A 22,812-nucleotide genomic window follows, 5' to 3' on the forward strand; every position below is an offset into this window, starting at 1 on the left:
TTCTATTTACGTCTTAGGCTATCATCCACTTGCTGATTGCACGTCTCTAAAAGTCTAGTATTATTTCATTTTATTATGTTAATGTCTTTTCACGACATTGATACTTATATTGCGGTTATTCGTAATTCAAACTATGCTATTATATACCGCCTTGGCGGTTATCTTTTCTCTGCGAAGCAGTATCGGTAACGAAGTTGCAGGGAAATTATCGACTGTACCGTCGTAATTAGCGGAGAAGAGAACCTCTTAAGTTCGTGTCTCCTCGGTGCACGTGCTAAAGATCAAACGATTTCACAATGTGTCAAAGAATGTCGCTTGCTGATCGGTGTGTTTTTTGAAACGTCGTGGACAGGTGTTATTTTACTCGAAATGTCCTAGACGCCTCGCAAGTAAGTCTTACGTTTTCCAAAGTGGTAGCTCAATTGGTTTTGTACACGCACTTTGATCTCGTTAATAATCGCTAACTATATATGTTTACAGCAAGTAAACAAACCTATTGTAACGGTATATATTGCTGGATTCGAGATTACCCGTTTCACGCAAGTACTGTGCAAGTAAAACAGTTTATTTTTGAAGCAACGAGTAGAGTGTAAAAATCGCAATATCAAGGCATGATGAATTCTTGCTCGAAGAAGAATAAAGAGGTACTGGCAGAAGTACTCGATCTGTTCCTTTTGCCGGATTACAACGTTGTCTCGTCCACTTACTTGGATCATTTGCTGGGCCATATCGCGGAGAACACGAAAGATTGTGAGAAAAGGATATTTTTTAAAGATATTCAGCTTTAATATTTCACTGTAGACATATATGCACGCACGTCTTGTAACCTTATTCTGCAGGTGCTGCAATCGATTATGAGTACTGCGAGGTTTTTCAGAAGTGGATACCAAAGGCTTTGGCAATATGGGAGTCTGGACAAGTGGCTTCGCAGCCGGTGATCACATTCACATTGAAGCTTGTAGGGGTTATCTCCAAATATGAGCTTCGTTATCACTACTGGCAGTGCCAGGATGTGTACAACAGACTCTGCATAACTTTAGACTTAAACAGAGAGGACTTGCCTGCGTCCATTAAAATGGCATACACAACAATGCTGTCGGATTTAATTGTTCACCGAAGTGGCAGGCAATGGGTGATACAGTCTGGTGAGGACTTAGCAAAATTGCCGTAATTTATATCGATTGTTCCTTGTTAATAATATTAAATTATAATATCAAAGAATAGTGCACGTTCAAAATGATAAAAGCATGCCACTCGTATTTCTGCGTTAATTTCCCTATTTGTATTTAAACGCAACAGGTGCATGGAAGAATATTGTAAATTGCGCTCATTGGAATCATACGATGTACGTCACAAGGGAGAGCCAGAAGTTTCTGTGGACGTTGCTCTTGTACGAAAATAAGAACGTCGAAGCTTGCAAAGAGATTATCCTAGCCATTGCCGCGCCGCTCATGAGGAATTCGTTGGATTCGGAGGTGCACGAGGTGCTGGAGGAAACGTACTTTGAGCAGAACAAGCTGCTGTGCTCCACACTGGACATGTTGACCAACATTTTGGAGAACACGCTGTTTGTAAATCTGGACAACAGCATTCCCGAGTTGCTCGAGGAACTTATCAACCTCGACAAGAGGGTGAAGGCACTGTTCGAAGCTTGCATCAGCACCAGGTTCCTTCATCATGTGCACAAGCTGCTGTTGCTATCATTGTTCCTGAAGCTGAGGCAGGGTGTCAAGAAAAACACCGAGGTGATCGACCTTGACATCTGGCAAAAGTTCCGCAACGGCATATGCTACAGTTCTATGATGCTACTGTCGAAAAAGCAAATCGTCGAACTGGTCAAGACTTACAAGTTAGCTATGGTGTATTGGAAGAAGTTGCGCTGCTTACAGCAATTTTCCACGCCGGAGCCGTACAAATTTGAACATCAGGCGATTGCTTTAATGGTAAATCGGTCGTTTACACGTCGCCTGTACTCCATCACGTGTATCTCGAACGACGAATGAAGGTATAATTATTCCTATTTGTTGACAGATATTACCGTTGTGCGTATGCATAAAGAAGAATCACATAAATCACGACTTCTTGGATATGTTCCTCAGCAAGATCTTCGAGGTAACGTGCACCACCGTGCAGAGACTTGCTTACCATATAAGAGACATCATACGGAACGAGGATCTCCCCATGGAACAAATTTGTAAAGTGTCTATCGATCTGCTGCTTGAAATATTAGATGTGATGGATAGAGTGAGTACATGTATCAGAACCAGACGAACATGTTATGAACATAAAATATAGATTAAAGATGAATCGATTGTAAAATCAAAACTATTGTTACACACAATTTGTTTATAATTACATGATTATTTCGATTGATCTTGAAAGTTGATAAAATTTTACTTATTCGAGATGTACTTTACACTTTTTCCAGGACGTAGTGGTGATCACTTTTCAAGCCTTGTGTCATGTCCTGAAGAGTTACATGCCGGATATATGTGAGGAGACGAAGAATCGCGCGTCGTCAGAAGCGAACTGCACATTCACGCCGGAACATCCACGAAAGCTCGTATACAAATCGATTTTAAAAAGCGATCCCATAGTCGATAATCCTATACTGCTGGCATCACTGTTAGACGGTTTAGCCGTCATGACGGAGAAGTTTAAACTGAAGTGGCAGGAATGCGTGGAAACGATATGCGTGTTATCCCTCGCGCAAGAAATCCTGAAACACCCCGGGATACTGCCGATGGTAAGCCGTCGATAAATCTCGCAAACTATTTGCTTCTCGCCATAGCCATGGTATCAAACAAACCCTCGAATTCTACGTAGATATGCGTGAAGGCGTTGAAGCTGTGCGAACTTGCCATCCATAACTTTATGCCGCCCAACTTGGCGTTGCTCGTGGACTCGGACAGCCACATGAACGAGATTGGGCCTACGCTCTTCAAGAGGTTACATGATCCCAACTGGGAAGTGAGAGACAGCGTTCTCGAGGTGCTCAACACTATCGCAACGATTTCCGAAGACAGTAAGCGAAGATGGCTTGGAATTATTGACTGTACAACGAAATTAAGGCCACTAACTCACGTCCCCTTCGAAATCCTATAACTTTTACCTAAAACATTTTTTTTGCACGAGATATGGGAAATAACATATTTAAGTGGAGACATTAAAATGATCCAACCTGTATATGTAGTGACATAGTATAATTATTTCCAAATGTCGTCATTAACGCGAATAATAGATTTTGTTGCACGTCAATCGTCCCTTTCTTTTCGCAGAGTACCCGGCGTATCAAGGCTTCCTGGTGGTTAACCGATTTCCGGAGGTGGCGGTCGAGATGGCCAAAACGGATGCTGAGAGTTACGTGCGAGCGTCAGCGTTGACGTTCATCGCGAGCACCGTTCGTATCGGCAAGCTGTGGGAGCAGCAGCTGTCGCGGATGAATTTAACCGTGTGTATATATATATATTTACGCATTACTCATTCATCTTCCGGGTACCGGTGGCAAAAAGTACAGACGGACGGTTATGCGAATCGATGGTTTTATAGGAAATGGCGATTTATTTACTTGAGAACGAGAGCGAAGCGGTAGTAAGGAGGGAGGCAGTGAATTTAATAAAGGAACTGTACGTTCATCGGAAATGGCCGTACGTGGAATTCTTGTTTGTAGTCTGGTAATGGTCACAACGGCTCACTGCTAATTGATGTCGATTGATTCGCAGAAAGGAAGTTATCGATTCGATGTTGCGAGCCATGTCTGTGGCGGCTGTGTTCGACTTGCACTGGGAAGTGAAGACGAACGCGTTGACTTTCTGGGACCACTTCGTCAAGTCGCATCTGACGGATCAGGGGATGCTCGACGACTCCTTCCCGAACGTGACGTTCTCAAAAGAGCACAGAAAGATCGTGTCGTTGAACGAGGCGGAAATCAAGCGGAGACTGAATAAAGCGCTCGACGAACTGGCGAGGCAACGTTGTCTAGGCGTAAGTAAATCACCGTGATTTGGAAAATTGTTAATCTTAAATTCTTAACTTTGTGTCTAGAGAGACTTTCAAGATGTATGCAAGATATATAGAATATGAAATGAGCAGAGATAATTCCGCCAATTTGCGAGAGGTTCATTTTCAACTTCTAGGTGCTTCTGGTCGCTCTGAAGGACGACAGTGATTTCGAAGTGTGCAAAGCATCCGCAGCGATAATCGGCAAATTGAAGTCCTGCTTGCTCAAGTACAAGTTGGACGAACCGTCGCCGGCGGAGACGCTTCCGGAGAACAGTGCGATATACGACACCGCCTACGTCAAGGTGACACCGTCGATATCCTCGCTTGTCAGCGAAGACACGTCTAACGCCTCACACATCATCGATGAGATTGTCGACGCAAATGACGCCAATTTGCTGGCGATGATTTACAAGAGCTCCTTGAACATGGACGGCGAGGCGACGACGATGGGAGAAAAGAAGGACGGGGAGAACGAAGAGAGGGAGAGGAAGAAGAAGAAGATGCTCCGTTACATCCCGTCCGTGACGCGCCAAGACTTCCTTCGCGCAATCTTCAATTCCGACATCGAGGCTTACGTCGAGGAGAGGAACCGTTGGCTGAAAACGTACACCAACAGCTTCGAGTCGGTCCTCGACGATATTCTGATGATGTACAAGAAGAAAGACGTCAATTCGATGGACTGCTACTGAAAACAAGCGACCGGAATCCTCCCACAGGCGTGCCTTAAGCGACTTCGCATCCTACTTGACGCATTATTTGCATTTCCCTTTTATCGAGATCGTCGAACTACCGGATGTTGTTAATATAGTCACAAATTATATTACACACTTTAGTACTTATTATTCTTATATTTCGTATAAATATCGGAGTTATCGTATCAAACGTATATTTCTCGAGCTTAATCAAACCTTTGTAAATTTAGCATGAAGTATATATATGTATATAATGCGGAATACTGCCTTCGATCGATGATTGTTCTCACGATGCGACGATCAAATATTTTCAAGTTGTACGAATCCCCCTGAAACCTTTATCCATTAGCTGCTTGCATAATTTTTAAGTTTCGGGGAGAAACTATTTTTTCTCCATTTTTCCATAAATTTTTTAGTTTCTTCTATATAGGAAAAAAATGTGGCAGGTTTTAATTGATCACACGTGAATTTTTCTAAGTGGATACCTTTAAGACACCGAAGAAATTATTGGAAAAATAGGGAAAAAGCAGAGTTTTCCGAAATTTTTAAAACAATTTTACTATGTATATATTTTACGTGGAAATCATAAAAGTGATACCAGTTTATCAATTTGATTACAAACAGAGAAAGATATTGAAATCTCTGACGGAAAACAAACGGTGAGAATAAGGCTTCAAAGACACAATACTTGAGGGTAGAGTGGCATTTAATTGACCAATCATGATAAAGAAATCTTGATTCTTCTTGTCCTAATTGGCCAATTAAATGTCACTCTACTCTCAATATGATGTTTCCGGGCACAGCTTAAAAGGCTGACTAGACCCATTTTGATTTCATCCTCCCGCAAATATTTCAAATTTCGTGCTAACACACCCAGCGACAGATCCAATCGCGAGTCTCAGCGCCCTCTCGCAACGCGAAGGCAGCGCGCGGTCGATCGCAGGCGCATGCGCGCGCTCGCTTTTTCAAACGCCAGCCGTTCGCGGCGCGCGCGCGCCAGTGGCGCGCGAACCTTCGCAACGGACGGGTCGGTTTGAGTGAGTGAAGTTGACGGGAGACGTCGAGTGATCAGATCGCTGGGTGAAGTTGTCGGGCAATCGACACGACGATCGATCTTCGTGCCTCCGCGCGACGACGACGCAACCGACGATGTCGTTCTACTTCCGCGATGCGCCGAGATTCGCGGATCGTCTGCGCGGCAAGTCTGGCGACGAGCTGCTGCAGGAGATCAAGCAGCGTTTCAACGAGGACAACGACTTCTTCGAACCCGCCGGCAGAAACTCCAGGGACCCTTTCGAGCGACAACACGCTTCCGCCTTCTCGAGAGTGAGTAACTTATTCACGATCGTGCACGTACGAGCGCACATTCTCGCTCTCTTTCGCTCTCTCTTTCTATCTCCCGCTTTTGCTCTCTCCTTCGCTCTGTCCATTCCGCGTGCGTGTTCGGAATTTGATCATGTTTGAATAATACCTGCGAATACCGACGCGCTTTCTCATCGACCTTTATTTTCGCCCACCCACCTCGATCGATCTGGGATCGATCGGAAGTCGCAAGTACTCGCCTCCGAATCGAATGTCCGCCAACATTTTCGGCAACGTTTGCCAATCTGACGACGTTCGAATTTGCGACGAGTACGCATTTTGCGTTATCGTGTCGCGCACGGTTGAACAATATGTACACCATAGGCGTTAACGATAGGTAGAGTCTCTGCGTCAACGTTCGTCGGTGTAAACGCGAGATAGAGATAGAGAAGGAGAGGGAGAGAGAGAGAGAGAGATAAGAAACATATTAATTTAAATACAGACATCAGTGTTTTGATAAACACCGACGTAGACGTTGGGCGAGCATTGTTGATTTGTCGACCTCTAATAGCGCGCGAAATTTAAATTCAAGACGGATCGGCGCCGAAGCAGCCGTCGTGTCTCGCGCTCATTGTACCGAATTTCTTTATATTTATAGAGCCGTCCTAATTCTCTTTCTCTCTCTCGTTCTCGCTCTTCCGTCGAACTAATCGGCGTCGGCGACGACGAAGTTTTACCGCCGAGTGGACTCGCTTTTTTCCGTTTTGCCCGGTTATTCTTATCATCGCGATATTTTCAGATCGTAAAACAACGAGAAAGAAAGAGAGAGAGAGAGAGAGAGATTCACGAAGTGCCGAGCCCGATGTTTTCGCGAGAGGACATCCACGCGCATTCGATCTCTCTCGAACAGGCGCGAATGTCGAAATTGTATGGCAGTCTTTATTTTATTATCTAATTAGAACACGATCTTTAATTAGAACATGATCACCAAACAAATTATATAAATATGTTATTATTAATGTAGCGAAACATCGATTATATGTACTAACGATGACAGACATCTATTAATTTTAATATTCTAATAAAGATTGTTATTGTTGATTGTTATTAATGTCAATTTCAGAAATAAAAGAAGTGACACTAAATAAGCTCAATTCCCGATCGACCTGATACATGGTCGTGTAGAAAAGAGAACGAGCGAGGCATTTCGATCGTCCCGGTATTACGGGGCGAATATTGCCGCGTCTTGACGGGGATGAACCTCGTCGGTCGTTTCACACGCAGCGCTTTCTCGTCTCGTAACTGCAATATCCTGCGAATCTATCGGGCTTTTATCGCGGCGCATCGCTCGCCGTGAGCAGCTCTGAAAAGCCTGCGAAATAGCGTCGGGCTCTGAGCAGACCCTTCCGAGAACGAGTCCCGATGATATATTAAGGGTAGCCGCCCTTATCGATCTCGGCTTGCCCTGAGAAACGGCACATTTCCCGACCCTTCTGCGCGCCCTGCCCTCGAGATCCCTTCTAATAAACGAGCGACGCGTTTGATAGGAATCCCGCACGAGCCGGTCGGCCGCTCGTGCGCGATTCCGACGCAACTGCGTGCCGCTCGAGGATTGTTTATCTAATTGGAGCGCTCCGAAAATACGAAAGTGTAGAGAATTCGCCGATCCGAAATCGCGCAATGCGATTTTCAACATGGAGATACGTCGTCGTCGACCAGGCACTCTTCGCATATACACCAAGAAAAAAAGTGTATGAAACTTTGTCCAAAAAAGTCGTAAGGCGAAATGGATTTGATAAGAATTCGATGTAACTTGCACGAGGTGTACGTTAGAATATTATTTGACTGTTTATGTAATTAGAAAAAAATTGACCGTTCGAGAACTGAGATATTTGTAACTAATGTTGACACTTTTTTTATACGTATTTTTTGAGATTAGCGTGCTATTTCCAATTTGTACTTTTGATATCTTCTAAACTAAAAAGTTTTCGACGAAAATTTTACTGTGACATTAAAGACTAATATACAGATATTATATATACATTTTAGAATTATTGACCGTTTTGTTTGGAAAATACGACAGTGCAATGTTCAGCCTGTTGGAAGAATTACGCGGTCGCTATAATGACTTATCAATTGATTCGCGACGATCGCGACTTGGTCAGCAACTGTATCAACGTATCGTTGCGCCAACATGTTATATGTTCAATAGACGCGATATTTTTTATCGACCGTCAATTTTGACGATCTGACCACTTTCTTTTTCGGCGTAGAGAGTTGTGACAATTTCTCAACGCCTCGTCATCGGCTTCTCGCGAGACGACACGGCGGCGCTTTCGCTCGCTTCGTGCCGCTTCGCGTAACGCACCGCAGTTCACCGGAGTTCAATCGCGAACGCAGTAATTCCCGATCGTCCCAATCGGGACGACCTCGTCGTCGACTCGGGCTCTTTGTTCGTCGAACGGAAGGAAGCGTTTTCCCCGACTATCGTGAGAAAAGCAAAGACGGACTTCCGAGCGAGATAGCGGACTATGCGTATCGCGCCGCTTGATATCTCGAGTCTTCCCTGCTTGCGATAAATTCGCCTGAGAACGATCAGGCGAAAGAAAGCACTCGAACCCGGCGGACTCGAGGATCGATAACGATTCCGGGAAACGATTATCGTGGCAGATAATGCCGCGCTATATGTTCTGCGAGCGCGCTCGCGCGCCTTCGTCTACCGCGAAGTATGTTAATTGGCGCGCCGACAATGCGGAACAGGTGATTCGGTTATGTATAGCGGCCGATAGATGCAGGAGAGAAGAAGGGAAAAGGTTCTCTCGATTACGTAAAGCGAACTGCCGAATGGAGCGCGCCGGACGGCTCTTTTCGACTTCCTTCGTCCTTAATCGTCGGCGAGAAGGAAGGACACCACGACGTTTATTTACGACGCAATCGAGAGAGAAGCCGCTTATTTACGCGTGAAAAAATAATTCGCGCCAGCACAAGGAACGAATCCTCTCTCTCTCCTTTTTTTCCTCCTGAGGTACGGAGTTCTCCGTGAGAACCGACTGCGGAAATTGAGAATAAGACCGCCGTGGGATCTCGTCGGGACTAAGAACGGTGTGCTGCGAATCTACGCACGGTCGTGTACACGGTTGGCAGTGCGTTAGCGTTATTTATACACATTTAACGTATTAAAGTTGCCTTCGTCTGTTGCACAACAGCGCTTGCGTAACAAAAGAGCGCGATTGTGTATCCGCGTGCGATCCTCCTCCCTTTAGCGATCTCCGATTCGATTTCCGACATGATTATGGGGCCACAACGGAAGCACGTGGAAACGGGTTAACGCGAGTTCGACTCGGGAGAGACCGGGATAGATGGCGAGCGAGAGAATGTGTCTCTTAAAACGACCCTTCGCATGCGACGTCGCGTGCATAAGCGAAAGTAATTTGCAGATCGATGAAAAAGTTACACGTCAAGGGTCAAGAGCATTCGCTTTTTTCCCCTCCCATAAATGATACATGCAGTTTTTACTCATAATGCGACAGCCGCTGTCGAGACGACGAGTTTAAGTGACATATCGCAGAGATTATCAGCTAAGCTTGATAAAAGCGGGAAAGATATTAATTCGATTAATCTCTGTAGTATTAATTTTATCGAGTTTTATTAATTTTACTAATTATTTTACTATACCAATGTTTATTATATTATATTAATCTTATTACTATAACTTTATTAATTTATTTATATGCGAAATTTTCAGTATATACCGTGTGTCATCTAAAATTGTCATCTAAAATAACTTACATCTATTTAAGTCTGTTCTATTCGAAAATTAGATTAGAATTTATACGATTCAAGATAAAAAAACGGTTTATATTATTTTATAATAAATCACAAACACCAAACACACGCACGCATTTGGCAATAACACTCCGCGTAAATTCGAGGAAGAGGGAGATAGCGAACAGCGAGACAAGAAATAATTCAGTCGTCATTAATGGGTTAAGGAAATTTCACGCTGCGCGTCGCCTGCGTCGAGAACGCCGCATGAATGAGCCTTTCGCCGGTGGGCTGCGCTCGCGGCCGTCGCTCGCGCGCGAGACCTCCTCGTGCCTCGTGCTCTCCTGGCAGCGCTATCGATCACCGTAGATCATCGATCGTCATTATCGATGATCCTGAGAACGATCGAGAGGCGCGCACGCGCGACGCGCCGCGATCTTCGAGAACGACTCGCGCTCCAGTTCGGGAGTCCATAAAGCCGTTCGTTATTGTTGACATCATGCGCGTCCCGCGTCTCATTTTCCCGTCGATTAATCGTACGCGCTAAAAGCTGCCGTACCGTAACTCCATTTACGGTTACCGGCCGAACGTTCTTTCTGCATGCGCGCGAGTCATTTTCGCCGAATTCATTATCTCGCGCGCATAACTCGACAATTCTCTCATCGCTGAATCTCGCTACCTTTGTTTTTATCTCCTTAACTCGAGATAGTCATCTGGGGTCATTTCAGACCCCAGTGGTCAAAAAATTTGGCTGAACGCCGCAATACAGATTTTTTTACTAATCAGGAACCCATACCTACCTTTCATTTGGACATTCAGAGACTTAATCTGTGCAACAGGAACTGACTGTGTATTGTTTTATTCATAATATAAGCCTGTAAAAATACGTTGGGGTACAAAACGACCCCAGGTGATCGTTCATGTTCAAAAAATTAGCCGAGCATGGTAAAAGTTCGTGTTATAAATACAAGGCAATGATAAGTTTGAATGAGGTTATGTATACCCACACCCAATAAACACCAAGCAATATTTATATTATTACATCTGATACTGACTGATAAAAAATGTTCAGAAAAGTAGGCAGACGTGCAATTATTAAATATTTAATATTTATTATTTACAATTAACACATAGTTAACATTAATATTTATTATAAGTAAAATGAATAGTTTAAACTACATTTTTTATTTAATGTTAAACATAAAAACATCTATATTTTTTAAAATTTATTATTTTTTTGTTTGAAAATATTTGCATGTCATACATTCATATAATATAATGAAAAAATATAAAAGTAAGTCATTTTTATTTACATATATAATAAAACAGCGTTTTTTAGTTGATATCTTTATTCGTTAGAAATACTGCCATAATAAAATGCTCGATATGCTTATTTCGCTTTTTAAATATTTTTTTGTTTTCTCTCCATTTTTTACAAAAGTGGCGAATAAACCTGTATATACAATGCCCTAAATAATAATAAATTAAATAACAATAAAAATTAATAATAATAATAAATAAATTAACTTACCTACAATGTACCTACAATGCTCCCCAAATGACAATAAATCACAGAGCGGTCGACGGTATGCTACATTTTGTTAATAATAGTGATTTTTAATCGGGGCCTAAAATGATCCCAGGTGTTCGTTCACGTGAAAAAAAAAGAAAGATGACTATTGCCGGGTTGAACACGCGCGTGTTTTTCTCTCCTTCCAGAATGTATCGACACATGCATATCGAAATGTACATTCAATCGATGCTCTCGACGTATCGTTCGTTCGAACGTGCGCTATCAGGCGCCCCGATGAGCCTATAAAGTAACACCGTTCCCCTAAAAATACCGGTTACAAGTCGTGTTGCGTGTTGAAAACAAGCTTCCATATCGTCCGTTCTGCGCGACGAACTCTCGACGGTTCCCGACGACTCCGCGTGTTCGAGGTTATAAGCGAGAAGCTTCTGGTAAGTTCTCGCATGCTCTCGGCCGCCGCTACCGCCCGCGCGCTCTCTCGGCGACGGTCACGTGGTTGCGCGCGGCACGGCGCGCGACCCACGCGCAATCGCATTTAAGTTGCTTCCGCGACCCGCGCTATTGTCAGTCCCGCTGTCACCTGCGCTCGCGACGGTTCCGTGCCCGCTCGAGTACGCGCAAGCACGTTTTTCCCCTTCACCGAGGCGACCTTGAAAAGTACCTGACGGAGTGAGCGAGAGAAAAAGAAAAAGATATATAGAGAGGACACAAGAGAGAGAGAGAGAGAGAAAGAGAGAGAAACAAAAGCACACAGGAGCTCTTTTATAGTGGCGGCACTTATGTAATCGCGACGGAGGTAGAGGAGGATACGAGGAAAAGCCGTGGTGAGAACTACGTGTGAGTGTCTCAGCATCTATTGCGAGAGAGCGAGAGAGTGAGCGAACGAGCGAAAGAGAGAGAGAGAGAGTGAGAGCGAGAGAGATCGCGAGAATCTGACGGAGATTTCCAGAAAGAATTTCACGTGAAAAGCGCGAGATTGTTCGGCGCTTTTGAATCGCGCTCCGGAGCCCCGCGTGCTCGATTATATATATATTAAGCGGGTGCTCGAAAGTCTCGGAGGAAATATTTCGATACGCAGAGAGAAAGAGAGAGAGAGAGAGAGAGAGATTGAGTGAGCGAGCGGGAGAGAGAGAGAGAGAGAGAGTTTCACGTATCCAAAAACGGACGCGGGCCAACGGGTCCAGAAAATGGACTCGCCTGTCATCGTGGACGCAGCATCCAAATTCGGACGAGGGATCGATCTGGACCGCGCGTTCCCCGTAAGTGACGTACCTTTTTCTTTTCTTTTCTCTCTCTCTCTCTCTCCGCTTCCTACCCTCCCCCTCCCCGGAGGGGCCGTAAAATGCGCGTGGGACGGTGTCGGTTTCAGAGAAACGCCCGCTCTCGTCGTGTCGCGAACCGTCGACGAATTGTAAACCTCGCGCCTCGAGTTCAAACGTCGTCGTGCGCGACGACTGGTGTTCTCAGCTGAACGCCGATGGTGCCAGTTCGAAGGGAAATTTACCCACGCCAAAGCTTTAGAGGAGAATTCACACCTTGACGGAAAAGCAGAAGCTAATTCGTGAATTCGCGCAACTGGTAGTCGACAGTTTTTGCTTTATATACTACTTACTACCAGCGCATGTTCTGATTGGCTTCTGCTTTTCTGCTTTCTGTTAACGTGTGAATTCATCCGGAGAATTCCGCACTTCCTGTATCCTGGCTAGCACGGTTAATTTCGGTAGTATTTTTACGTTCTTCAAACGTCTGTAATACGATTGTGAAACGTTACATATGTTTAAGAAAAAAAAAAAACATATTTGAAACTAACCTGTGCTACCTGGCTGCGCTTCAACGTGCACGTAAATTTCTCGAACTTCTGGTGCAGAGCCAGTTCAACTGAAAAGCGCAAGCCGAACGTTATACACTTCTCCGTATTCAGGAATCATTCCGCTTCGTTCTAAAAAAAATTAACACACGAAATAAAAAGTAACATGTCACAAGTGTGACACGAGAGACTCACTGCCAGCGAGTCTCATTTATGCGGAAGCGCCGAGAGGTCAGACGCGAGTCCCTTCCTTGCGGAAAGCTTGTTCCATTTGCGGACGATTACGTTGCTCGCCAACGACGACGTTTCGCGGGTACGCGCCTCGCGTAGACGTTCTACGTCACCGATTACGCCGCGCGCGGTTCAGACCTCGCGACGCACCGCTTAAGTCCCGATCAAACGAGATCGATATGGCATCTCTCTGTTTCTCTCTCTCTCTCTCTCTCTCTTTCTCTTCCAACGAAGACATAGACCAGACCTTAACGCGATCGGCGTGAATCGTTCCCATACGTTCCGCTCTTTATTCGCCATGCTCTCACAACTCTACAACTCGTCTCCCCGCCGATACATGCCGCTCTATTCACCTTCTCCTCCTCCTTCTCCGCGCATTCCGCATCGGCGGGGGGGGGGGGGGGGNGGGGGATCGGCGTGGAAATCAGAAATAGCATTTGCGTGGAACGAACGCGCGCGCGTATTTTTGCGGTCGCGCGTCGCGAGCGGACGAGCGCCGATTCGAGAAAATCGGAACGAAATTCTCAAGGATTTCGCGGGGTGAATTTCGTCCGGGATGGACACACGGGCCTAAAACGGGACCCGGTTATTTGCGGGGAGGAGCGCTGAGAGAGAATCGACTCGGTTATCGATCGGTTATCACGTGGATTACGTGACCGTCAAACGCGCCGCCGCGCTGGCAGTGACGTCACGAACGCATTTAGGCGCTTCGGAAGCGCCATTATTGCATGATCGATAATATACACTAACATGTTACGTCGAAAGGCGCGGCACCGCGAATCCGCGTGACGTCACGACATCGAGGCACGTTATCAAATGCCGCGCGCGAAGGTGTGCTCTCTCGATGGACGTCGCCCTGCGGTGTAAAGTTCCCGACCCGCAAGGACGATCACGGAGATTTCTTGATTTATATATGACGATGCCAATCGCTAATAAATATCACAGAGGAGGAGCGATTCTGCGAAGAAGCGCGCGGTAAAGATCCAAGTTGCGATTGCTGCGGCTTCGGTTCGTCTCGTGATTTCATGCGTCTTGGATGTAATCCGGACGTATCGCATCAGTTTGTTATTGTTGTCGTTTATTTGTTGTTGTTGTCGTGGACATTTTGTAGCCACGCTTTGAAACTAAAGTAGTTGTATCGTAGAGTGCCTGATTTTCAGTAAAAAACAAATATTTTCCTTCAACTTTATTTAACTATCTAAGTAACAAATGTTAATCTGGAGCGAAATTAAGAGATATGTATATACACAATTACAAACATAGAGATATTATTTATTTTTAGTTTTCTTATTAATGCTTTTTTTATACGTCAGTTGAGCTAATAAAAGTGTACACGTAATAGGAAGTATAAATATTATAAATAATAAATAAATAATATAAAGGAATATATAAATATTTAAATATACATATATATGTATATATATCGCGGGTGTTACTATTAAATTGTAAATTCTCTATGGCTATATTTAAAAAAAAATGGTCAATGATTCTGAGATTTTTGTACAATGTCTCTGTATCAGTTTTTAATATCGTACTTTATTATTAAAATCCCAAATGTGATTTAGAAGAAATTAAAATTAGAAATTAAAATTAGAAATTAAAAATAGACATTAACCTCAATAAACACATAAAAAGTCATTCTCAGTTGCAAATATATCAGCTGCCAAATAGCCAATCTACTTATAATGGCGCCAGTAATTAAGTCATATTTAAGTTTACGTATAGTGTAAATTTCCGCGAATTCTTAAACTCATTTTATGCCATAATCATTTTAAGAAGTCGACAAATATCGTTGAAAAGTGCGGAACAACGTTACAGGTAGAATCTCGCGGGTACTCTGTACGCAGTATTAGCGCGCAACAACGTCTTCAATACGTCGCAATGACGTTTCTCAGCTCGTTCTGGAACGCGCGACGGACGTCGTTCGCGTGCAGGCGTGGGTGTATTTGCGCGTGCTCCAACGAGGTGGAGAGGGAGAAAGAGAGAGAGAGAGAGAGAGAGAAGCAGAGAAGAAAGACGAGAACGGCCGATAGTTTCCCCGTATGAAATCATCCGGTGGAAATAAAAGAAATCTTTCAAAAATTCGGACTCATCGCTCGGAGCGTCGGGCACTCAGCCATCGCATTTCACGAACGAATCGCGCATGCAAATGTCTTAATTACGTAAACAGTAAACACTCGCTCATAAGTTGCGCGTATGACCAGCCATAAAAAGTTTGCAACACTTTTCTACATGTTTAGGAACGCATCCCCCGTCCGATGGAAGAATTTTATTTTTTTTTGCAGATTTTTTCGGTTTCTTTCGCGGGAAATAATTGAAAAAAAAACCGGGCTTTTAAAACTAGACAAGAGATATATTTTCTGTTGAACACGGGATGCGTTGCGAAACTCATTAAAAAAAAATGTAACTTTTTATGATTGACCATACATAGAAAAAAATTATTTTTAAATCAAGAATAGATATTTTCATCGATAAGCACAAATATTATAATCTTCTTAGAAGATTTTTAATTTTTATTTGATTGAATTTGTATTGATGCAAATATTACTTGAACTCAATTCAAGACTAAAAATCTTCAAGTATCTAGTTCTAATACTATAATATTCTTGCTTATATATGAGAATTTTTACCATTAATTTATAAAACTATTTTTCTATGTGCAATTATACGTTTAATTGTCGCCAGAAGTCCGGCGTATTTGTCGAGATAAATTTTACAAATCGGAATCACCGTCATCGTCGACGCCAATTAGGCTTTTTTCTTCATTTCGAAAGAGACTGCTCTATTTCCATTGAAAAAAATGTTCCCGAGAACTCGTTAATTTAACTGTCAAAAGCGAACTCCATCAACGTCGGGAACGTCCGCTCTAATTTAACGTATCACAAATGGAACCGCTGGTAATTCCCGATCGTGCTTTTGTGCGATTCGCACCTGGAGAATTATCCGCGCCGGTCGATCACCGCGGACAATCGACACGACGTACGCCGTGTCTCGCCACGGTTGGTCGCGCGATCGTTCGTCGATCGGGCTCATCGGCGGCGGTGGCAAGTAACGGCCGATTAAAATCTAAAAATTGTTCGTGTGCACGCCCGACGCGCGAAGTCGCGTCATTTTCGCGTCGTTGACAGGCAAAAGTCGCGGCAACGCAGTGAATTCGCGTGCCAGCAACCGGCAACGTCGTGCCGAAAATAGGAAAATCCGATTATCGGGCGTAGGTGCGTGCAGGCGCTCTACTCTCGTTCTCCCTCACCCTCCAATTTAATCTCCCCTCCCTCTCTCTCTTTTCTCTGCCTTCGCTACGTTCACCCCTCCCGCTTCCCTTCCTTTTTTTATCAATTTCCTGACCGTGCGGAGCGTGTATAATTTCACGTCATTCATCGGTACACACTTACAATGCGCGATCTTTCACCGGGTGCACTCGAGGGACTTGATCGCGGCGTAACGTGATAAATTACCTCTCCTTCTTTCTTCTCGTTGGTCTCTTTCCTTTTCTCTCTTTCATTCCTCGCGCGTCGACTTTCTTGCAAAGCCACCGCCGCCGCTAAGTGGAACGACGCGTGACCTCGATTCGCCGGAGGATTCGTCACCTCGTGCTCGATTACGCGAATTTCCTCGGCGCCCTTGCAGCGCAGGTCGATCGGCGCCGATGCGATTTGAACGTACGTAGAAGACTTCATTATCAATGCTGTTCAATCCCCTAGGCATAGTGACATCGAACTTTTCCAATCGGGAGCATCGTGCGCGAATATTTGCGCATCATGACTGTTTATAATTTGATCAATCGGCAACGATCATCCTGCAAAACAGCAATCATGATGCCCAAATATTCAGAAATAAATCGCCTAGTCAGAAATTTTCAATGTTACTATGTCTGGGGAAATGGGACGGCATTAACGGAGTCTTCTGTACAGTACCGTGTATTGATGCTGTCCCATTTCCTAGGCATAGTAATGTTGGAAATTCCAGATCATCATTGCCGAATATTCGTGCCGGCTGATTATTCCGCGAATAAACCAGCAACGATGCTTCAAAGCAGCAGTTGTGATGTCCGAATATTCAGAAATACGCGAAACACGCCTAATTCGAAATTTTCGATATCACTGCGTTGCGGGAACGGCAGCATTAATGCGTAGCACTGTACATCACGCGCGCAAGGCGACGCGCGGCTTCTGCGATTATAAAGGGTATCCCGAGACTTAACGACCGAGCTGTGCCAAGACTCGTTTCTCTACGAAGTAGAAACTAGAGAAAAAGAGAGAGAGGGGGGAAGGGAGGCGGGAGATGTTACGTAAACACGATTCCAGAAATGCACGAATGCAGGGTGCTTCGTAACGAGAAACGAGATATGAGTCGGAAATTTTTCGTATCCGTTATGAAACACTGTGCACGTCGGCGTAGGTGACTAGATAATTGGCTGATCGGTTGACTGGCAAGGTCAAAACTGCGGCGGATGATTTGAGATTAGCGTCCGATGTGAGCTTTTCAGCAGAATCACGATTACAAATGTACGTCGTACGATGTATTGTCGTGCGATTCAAGTAAAAAAAACTCGTATCTAACTCTAAATCTATCTAATTCAAACCCGAGTGTCTCGAGACGTGTTTTAAGCAATTATTTAACTAACACGGGCCTGAGGCAGTAAGACGTCCAAGAGACGCCTTTAAGGCCTGTATTAATAGTCCTTACTTGAAGTCTTGCCTCATGCGAGATATTCGGATTTAAATTTAGAGTTTGATCCGTGAGTTTTTCAGTCGAATCGTGTGTGATATATATGATATTATGTCTGTAATCGCAATTCAATCGAAAAATTCACATCTAATTCTGAATTCAAATGTGAGTATCTCACATGAGCCAAGTTTCAAGTAATGATTATTAAGATGGTTGTAGAATGCCGGATTTTCAGTGGCGATATTAAAGGAGCTATCTACATAAGTTTATTATTTACTGAAAAAGAAAGACTTCTGTAACTTTATTTATATGTCTAAATAATAAATATTAATTTTGAGCGAAATTAAGAGAATTATACACGCAATGCCACAAACACGCAGATATTATTTATTTCTTATTTTTCTTATTAATGCCTTATTCATATGTCAATTGAATAGAAGTGCACACATAAATACGTGAATATGTTCATATATTATTACAAATTATAAATTTCTTATGGCTATATTTTCAAAACAAAATGGTCGGCAATTTTTAAACTTTTATATTATGTCTCTATCCTTGATCCTATCCTTAATACTTGATATCACGGCAATCTATAATTAAAATCCTAAATATGATTAAGAAAAAATTGGAAATAGGACGTTAACTTTAAGGAATAACCTCAAAATATAAAAAAATGTCATCCTTAGTTGCGAGAATATATCTCAGCTTCCGAATGATCAATCCTTTTCTTTTGCGCTAATAATTACGTCCTGTTCAAATTTATATCCAGGGTTTGTTCCAGCAACAGGAAAACGCATAAATCTGTATCTTGGATCCCTAAATATGGGAGTCTTATAAAATAACCTTCCACGGTGTTCCTTCTTCGAAGCCATTCGAACTATGTTCCAAATATTTCTCATATCACTAAAAATAAAGGAGATATTATCTGTTCTCTTTACGTTGGGACACCCTATATAGAAGAAATTTGAACGAATTCTGAAGAAATTCATTTGATGCTACAACTATCTTAGTGCGGGTCTTCCGATTGGACACGCGTATTGCGTAGAAACTTGGCGGAATATCGTGTTGAAAATCGCGAGACCAGAGAGAGAGAGAGAGAGACCTTTGACTAACTTCAGCTTACCTGCCGCTCTGCCACAGGGTTTCCCGTTCGACGACGACGACAGCGACAACAGCTTCGGCCGTCGCAGCGACGGCATCCGCGCCCACCTCGACGATCTCGCGTCACGCCACCCCGAGCTCGCCGAGCACCTGCTCGGTCCGCCTTGGGGCGACGCGCCCCTTCACGGCTCCCTGTTACGCGGCCGCCGCCGGCGCCGCGGTTCCGGTAGCAGCGGCGGCCAGGGTTACCAAGGTCACCAGGTGGACGAGGACGCGCGTAGCCAAGCGAGCGGTAGCAGTGCCGCGAGTGGCGCAAGCGCCGTCAGCTCGCACAGTGGTGAGCCGGACTCTTCGGTGCCGACGTCGATACCGCATTACGGTCTCCGGAACACGGTGGATATAGGTCAGCAGCAACGACGCGACATGGAGAACCCGGAGAAGGGCGAGCGCGGCCAGCGCTCGATGTCGGCGCCGCCGGAGAATCGGCAGCAGCAGCAACCTGATCAGTCGCGACAGCAGCAACAACCTCAAGGTCAAAGATTCGTCTCCCGGGTGGACATCACGCCGCAGCACAATCAGCAACGCGCCCAGTCGCCTAAGCAGCAGCCGCCTTCGGCGTCCAGCAACGTCAGGCACATCCCCATCTTCGTTGAGGGTCGTGACGAGCCGGTGATGCCGAAGGTCGCGGAGGATGCATCACCTCCGTCGTCCTACCAACGGCAACCGTCACCGCCGCAATTCCACAGACCGTCGCACTTCAACGAACACTTCGCGCGGCAGCAGTGGCCGCCGCCGCACTTCCAGAACGCCTTCTACGACCAAGGCTTCGAGCAGCCCATGCGCCGTCACCAGCAATATCCGCCGCCGCCACAGCAGCACAATCAACAGTACTATCAGCAGCCCCAGCAGCAGCCCCAGTACTATAACCAGCAGTCTCAGCAGCCGCAATACTTCAATAAGCAACCTCAACAATCTCAATACTACAACCAGCAGTATCAACAGCCACCGCAGCAGCAACAGCAGCCTCAACAACCACACAATCAGCAGCAGCCGGCCCAACAGCAGCAGCAGGAAGCGGCCAAACCAAAACCCCCGGTGCCGAAGGATCCTCTCGAGAAAGTCGCTCAGGTGCAGAAAGAGGTGGACAACTTGGCCGAGCAAGTGCAACGTTACGTTGGCGGCTCCCGGCAGGACAAGGAGTACGTTTACCTGGACGAGATGTTGACGCGCGAGCTGATCAAGCTGGACGACATCGAGACGGAGGGTAGAGAGAACGTACGGCAGGCGCGCAAGAACGCTATCAAGAGCATACAGGACACGATCAGCCTCTTGGAGACGAAGGCGCCTCTCGCCGGCCAGCAGGAACAGCCGCGCGGAGAGGAGGAATGCGCGGAGAAGAATCAGCGAGAAGAAGCTCCACAAACGGAAGCTATGGAGGTAGATACGAAGCAGGAGAAACCGATGAACGAGCCGATTCCGCTTCCGCCGGCGCCATCGTCGCCCACAGAGGTGAGGAGGATGATGAAACGAACAGCGCGTTGTTGCACAGCACTGTCACAACGTTGCTCTGACTGCCTTATATGATTACAATGGGCAATTAAGTATCTGTGACGTCACGCAACTATATGTTCTAATTCTAATGTACAGAGTGTTTCAGACCAACAAAGACTTCGTGAAGACGTAGAACGGATTGAGAACGTGAACGTAAAGTACCATTTTGCAAACAATACGCGAATTTTTGAGTTATCAATTATATTCTATTAATTATACCCTCACTAAGTTTGCCCATATTGATCTGCGACACCCTGTATACTTTATTTTCTGTTACAATTATGCGGACAAATTTTATACCATTTATTTCTTAATTTTATCAATTGTGACACATCTTTTGTCATTATATATATATGTTATAATTCTCTGCAAAAGAATTTCACATTGATTTCTTAATTCTACTAATTTGAAGTTTATTTTCTCCTTCTCGTCGTTGATACCGTTCTTCTCGTGTCGCAGACGAAAGCAGAATCTTCGGATAAAGAAAGTGGCGCGACAGCCGTCCCGGAGGCCGCGAATCAGAGTGTCACAGCCGCTAAGGAAGACACGGAACGGACCGAAGTGACCGCCGGGCGGAAAACCGAGGAGAGTCGCGCGACGGAAACCGCAGAGGCCGTCGTCGCTCCGACGGCGACGGACGAGTCAGTGCGCGAAACGAGTGAGAACCCGTCGAAGACGGGGAGCGACGACGGCAAGAACGCGGAACGAAAGAACGGCGATGTGATGACGCAAACGGAAAAGGGTGACTCGATGGCGGTTGCGACGCTGGAGCTGGTCGAGAAGGAGGCGAAAGAAGGGGGAAAGACGGAGGACGGACAAAAGCCGAGGCTGCTGAAGAAGGCGAAGAAGACGAAGAAGCAGCCGCAGCAGCCGGTGTCCGAGCAGGCGATTCCGTTGCCGCCGCCGCCGCCGACGGAGAGTGCAAAGTAGACGAACACCGGACGTTGAAGTGTCATAATCGAATGTCTGAGAGAGAGGAAAAAAAGGAGCGAGAAGAGAACAATTCGAGAGTGTCAGCATACGAGAAATGGAGAGGGGAAGAGAGAGGGAGAGAAAGAAAGAAAGGAAGAGAGGGAGATTTCGTGGACGAAATTTTATGTGGGTAAGGGAAAGAACGAGGGTGAATTTCGTTAGATGGCGAAAGAAACGCACGACGATGCGGACGATGCGGACGATGCTCGTCGAAGGACATCGATTAACCGAATTGCGCGCGCGCGTAAGATGGCTAGGCGAGTGTGTGTGTGTGTGTGTGTGTGTGTCAGTCTGTTTGTCTGTCTGTAAGACGCTGACAGCTACTTTCTTGATTTTTTTTTTACTTTTCCCGAGACCAAGCTGAAGGAGTTCTCCCGGCTGCGGAGGCGCGCGCGCGTGTCGTCACAGTCGGGAGCGACCCGTAGAGTAGCGAGCCGAGCAACGGGCGACTCTGCCGAGTCGCTCGAACGGTTGCCTTAGGACCGAAGCCTTCTTCGCAGCTCTCGATTTATGAAAGGTACGAAGCGCGCAAGAGCGGACTACTGTGTGAAGTGAACGCGCGACGGTAGTACCGCCTATAGGCTCGTAAATAACCGGCTTTCCTCCCGAGGGATAGAATGAGACGGCATCTACGATTTGAAGAATTTGAAGGAGAGGCGCGTGTTCCGCTATTGTATTTTCTCCTTCCTCCATCACGAGGTGAAGGAAATTTACGTTAAGAACGCGCGGTGAGATCGACTTTTTCTCCTTCTTCCACTCCGCCGATAATCTCTCTCGCCGTTCTTCTAATTTATTGATGTTTTTTCGCGTCCGATTCGCGTCCAATACGCCGTATGTCGTCGAAGTCGCGCGATCATTCTCAGCGAGTTTTGAGCGTGCTGAGAGGAAAAAATTCTCTTCCGACCAGCGACATTTTAGCAGTCCGGCGCGACTCCGGCGGCGCCGTGTTGAAAAAGGCGACGTTTATCAAAGGTTTCGCGTCGCAGTGTAGCGTTTTTATATACTTACCTTAATCAAGCAGACCAAACCGTCACGTTGTGCCGCATTATCGACAGCATTTAATCGAAGTTAATCATAGGAAAAATATCCGTTACTTTGTAATCGCTCGAAAAAAATTCATTTCGTTCTATGTGAACACAATAGACGTGGTCTCCGCGAAGATGGATTCGGAACGAGAGAGAGGAAAA

The 22,812-nt window shown here is 45.3% G+C and overlaps 2 protein-coding genes across 3 annotated transcripts; both read left to right on the forward strand.

Annotated features, from left to right (window-relative positions):
• The first annotated feature begins 238 nt into the window (after positions 1-238).
• On the forward strand, positions 239-5,194 carry LOC106742896. Its single transcript, XM_014616253.1, has 11 exons — positions 239-389; positions 481-750; positions 840-1,145; positions 1,300-1,943; positions 2,032-2,244; positions 2,429-2,746; positions 2,827-3,025; positions 3,279-3,451; positions 3,550-3,647; positions 3,723-3,984; positions 4,137-5,194. Exons 2-11 carry the CDS (start codon positions 612-614, stop codon positions 4,689-4,691), a joined length of 2,907 nt encoding a protein of 968 aa, XP_014471739.1. The 5' UTR covers positions 239-389; positions 481-611; the 3' UTR covers positions 4,692-5,194.
• A 510-nt stretch (positions 5,195-5,704) lies between these two features.
• On the forward strand, positions 5,705-22,240 carry LOC106742870 (BAG domain-containing protein Samui-like). Of its 2 annotated transcripts, none has more exons than XM_014616208.1 (3): positions 5,705-6,020; positions 19,142-20,611; positions 21,113-22,240. In XM_014616208.1, exons 1-3 carry the CDS (start codon positions 5,844-5,846, stop codon positions 21,581-21,583), a joined length of 2,118 nt encoding a protein of 705 aa, XP_014471694.1. In that variant the 5' UTR covers positions 5,705-5,843; the 3' UTR covers positions 21,584-22,240. The 2 variants fall into 2 exon arrangements, with proteins under 2 accessions (XP_014471694.1, XP_014471695.1); XM_014616209.1 differs by lacking the exon at positions 5,705-6,020 and adding an exon at positions 11,832-12,551.
• The last annotated feature ends 572 nt before the right edge of the window (positions 22,241-22,812 follow it).

Source organism: Dinoponera quadriceps, unplaced genomic scaffold, assembly GCF_001313825.1.
Source record: "Dinoponera quadriceps isolate SergipeBrazil2010 unplaced genomic scaffold, ASM131382v1 scaffold781, whole genome shotgun sequence".
Classification (NCBI taxonomy): Eukaryota; Metazoa; Arthropoda; class Insecta; order Hymenoptera; family Formicidae; genus Dinoponera; species Dinoponera quadriceps.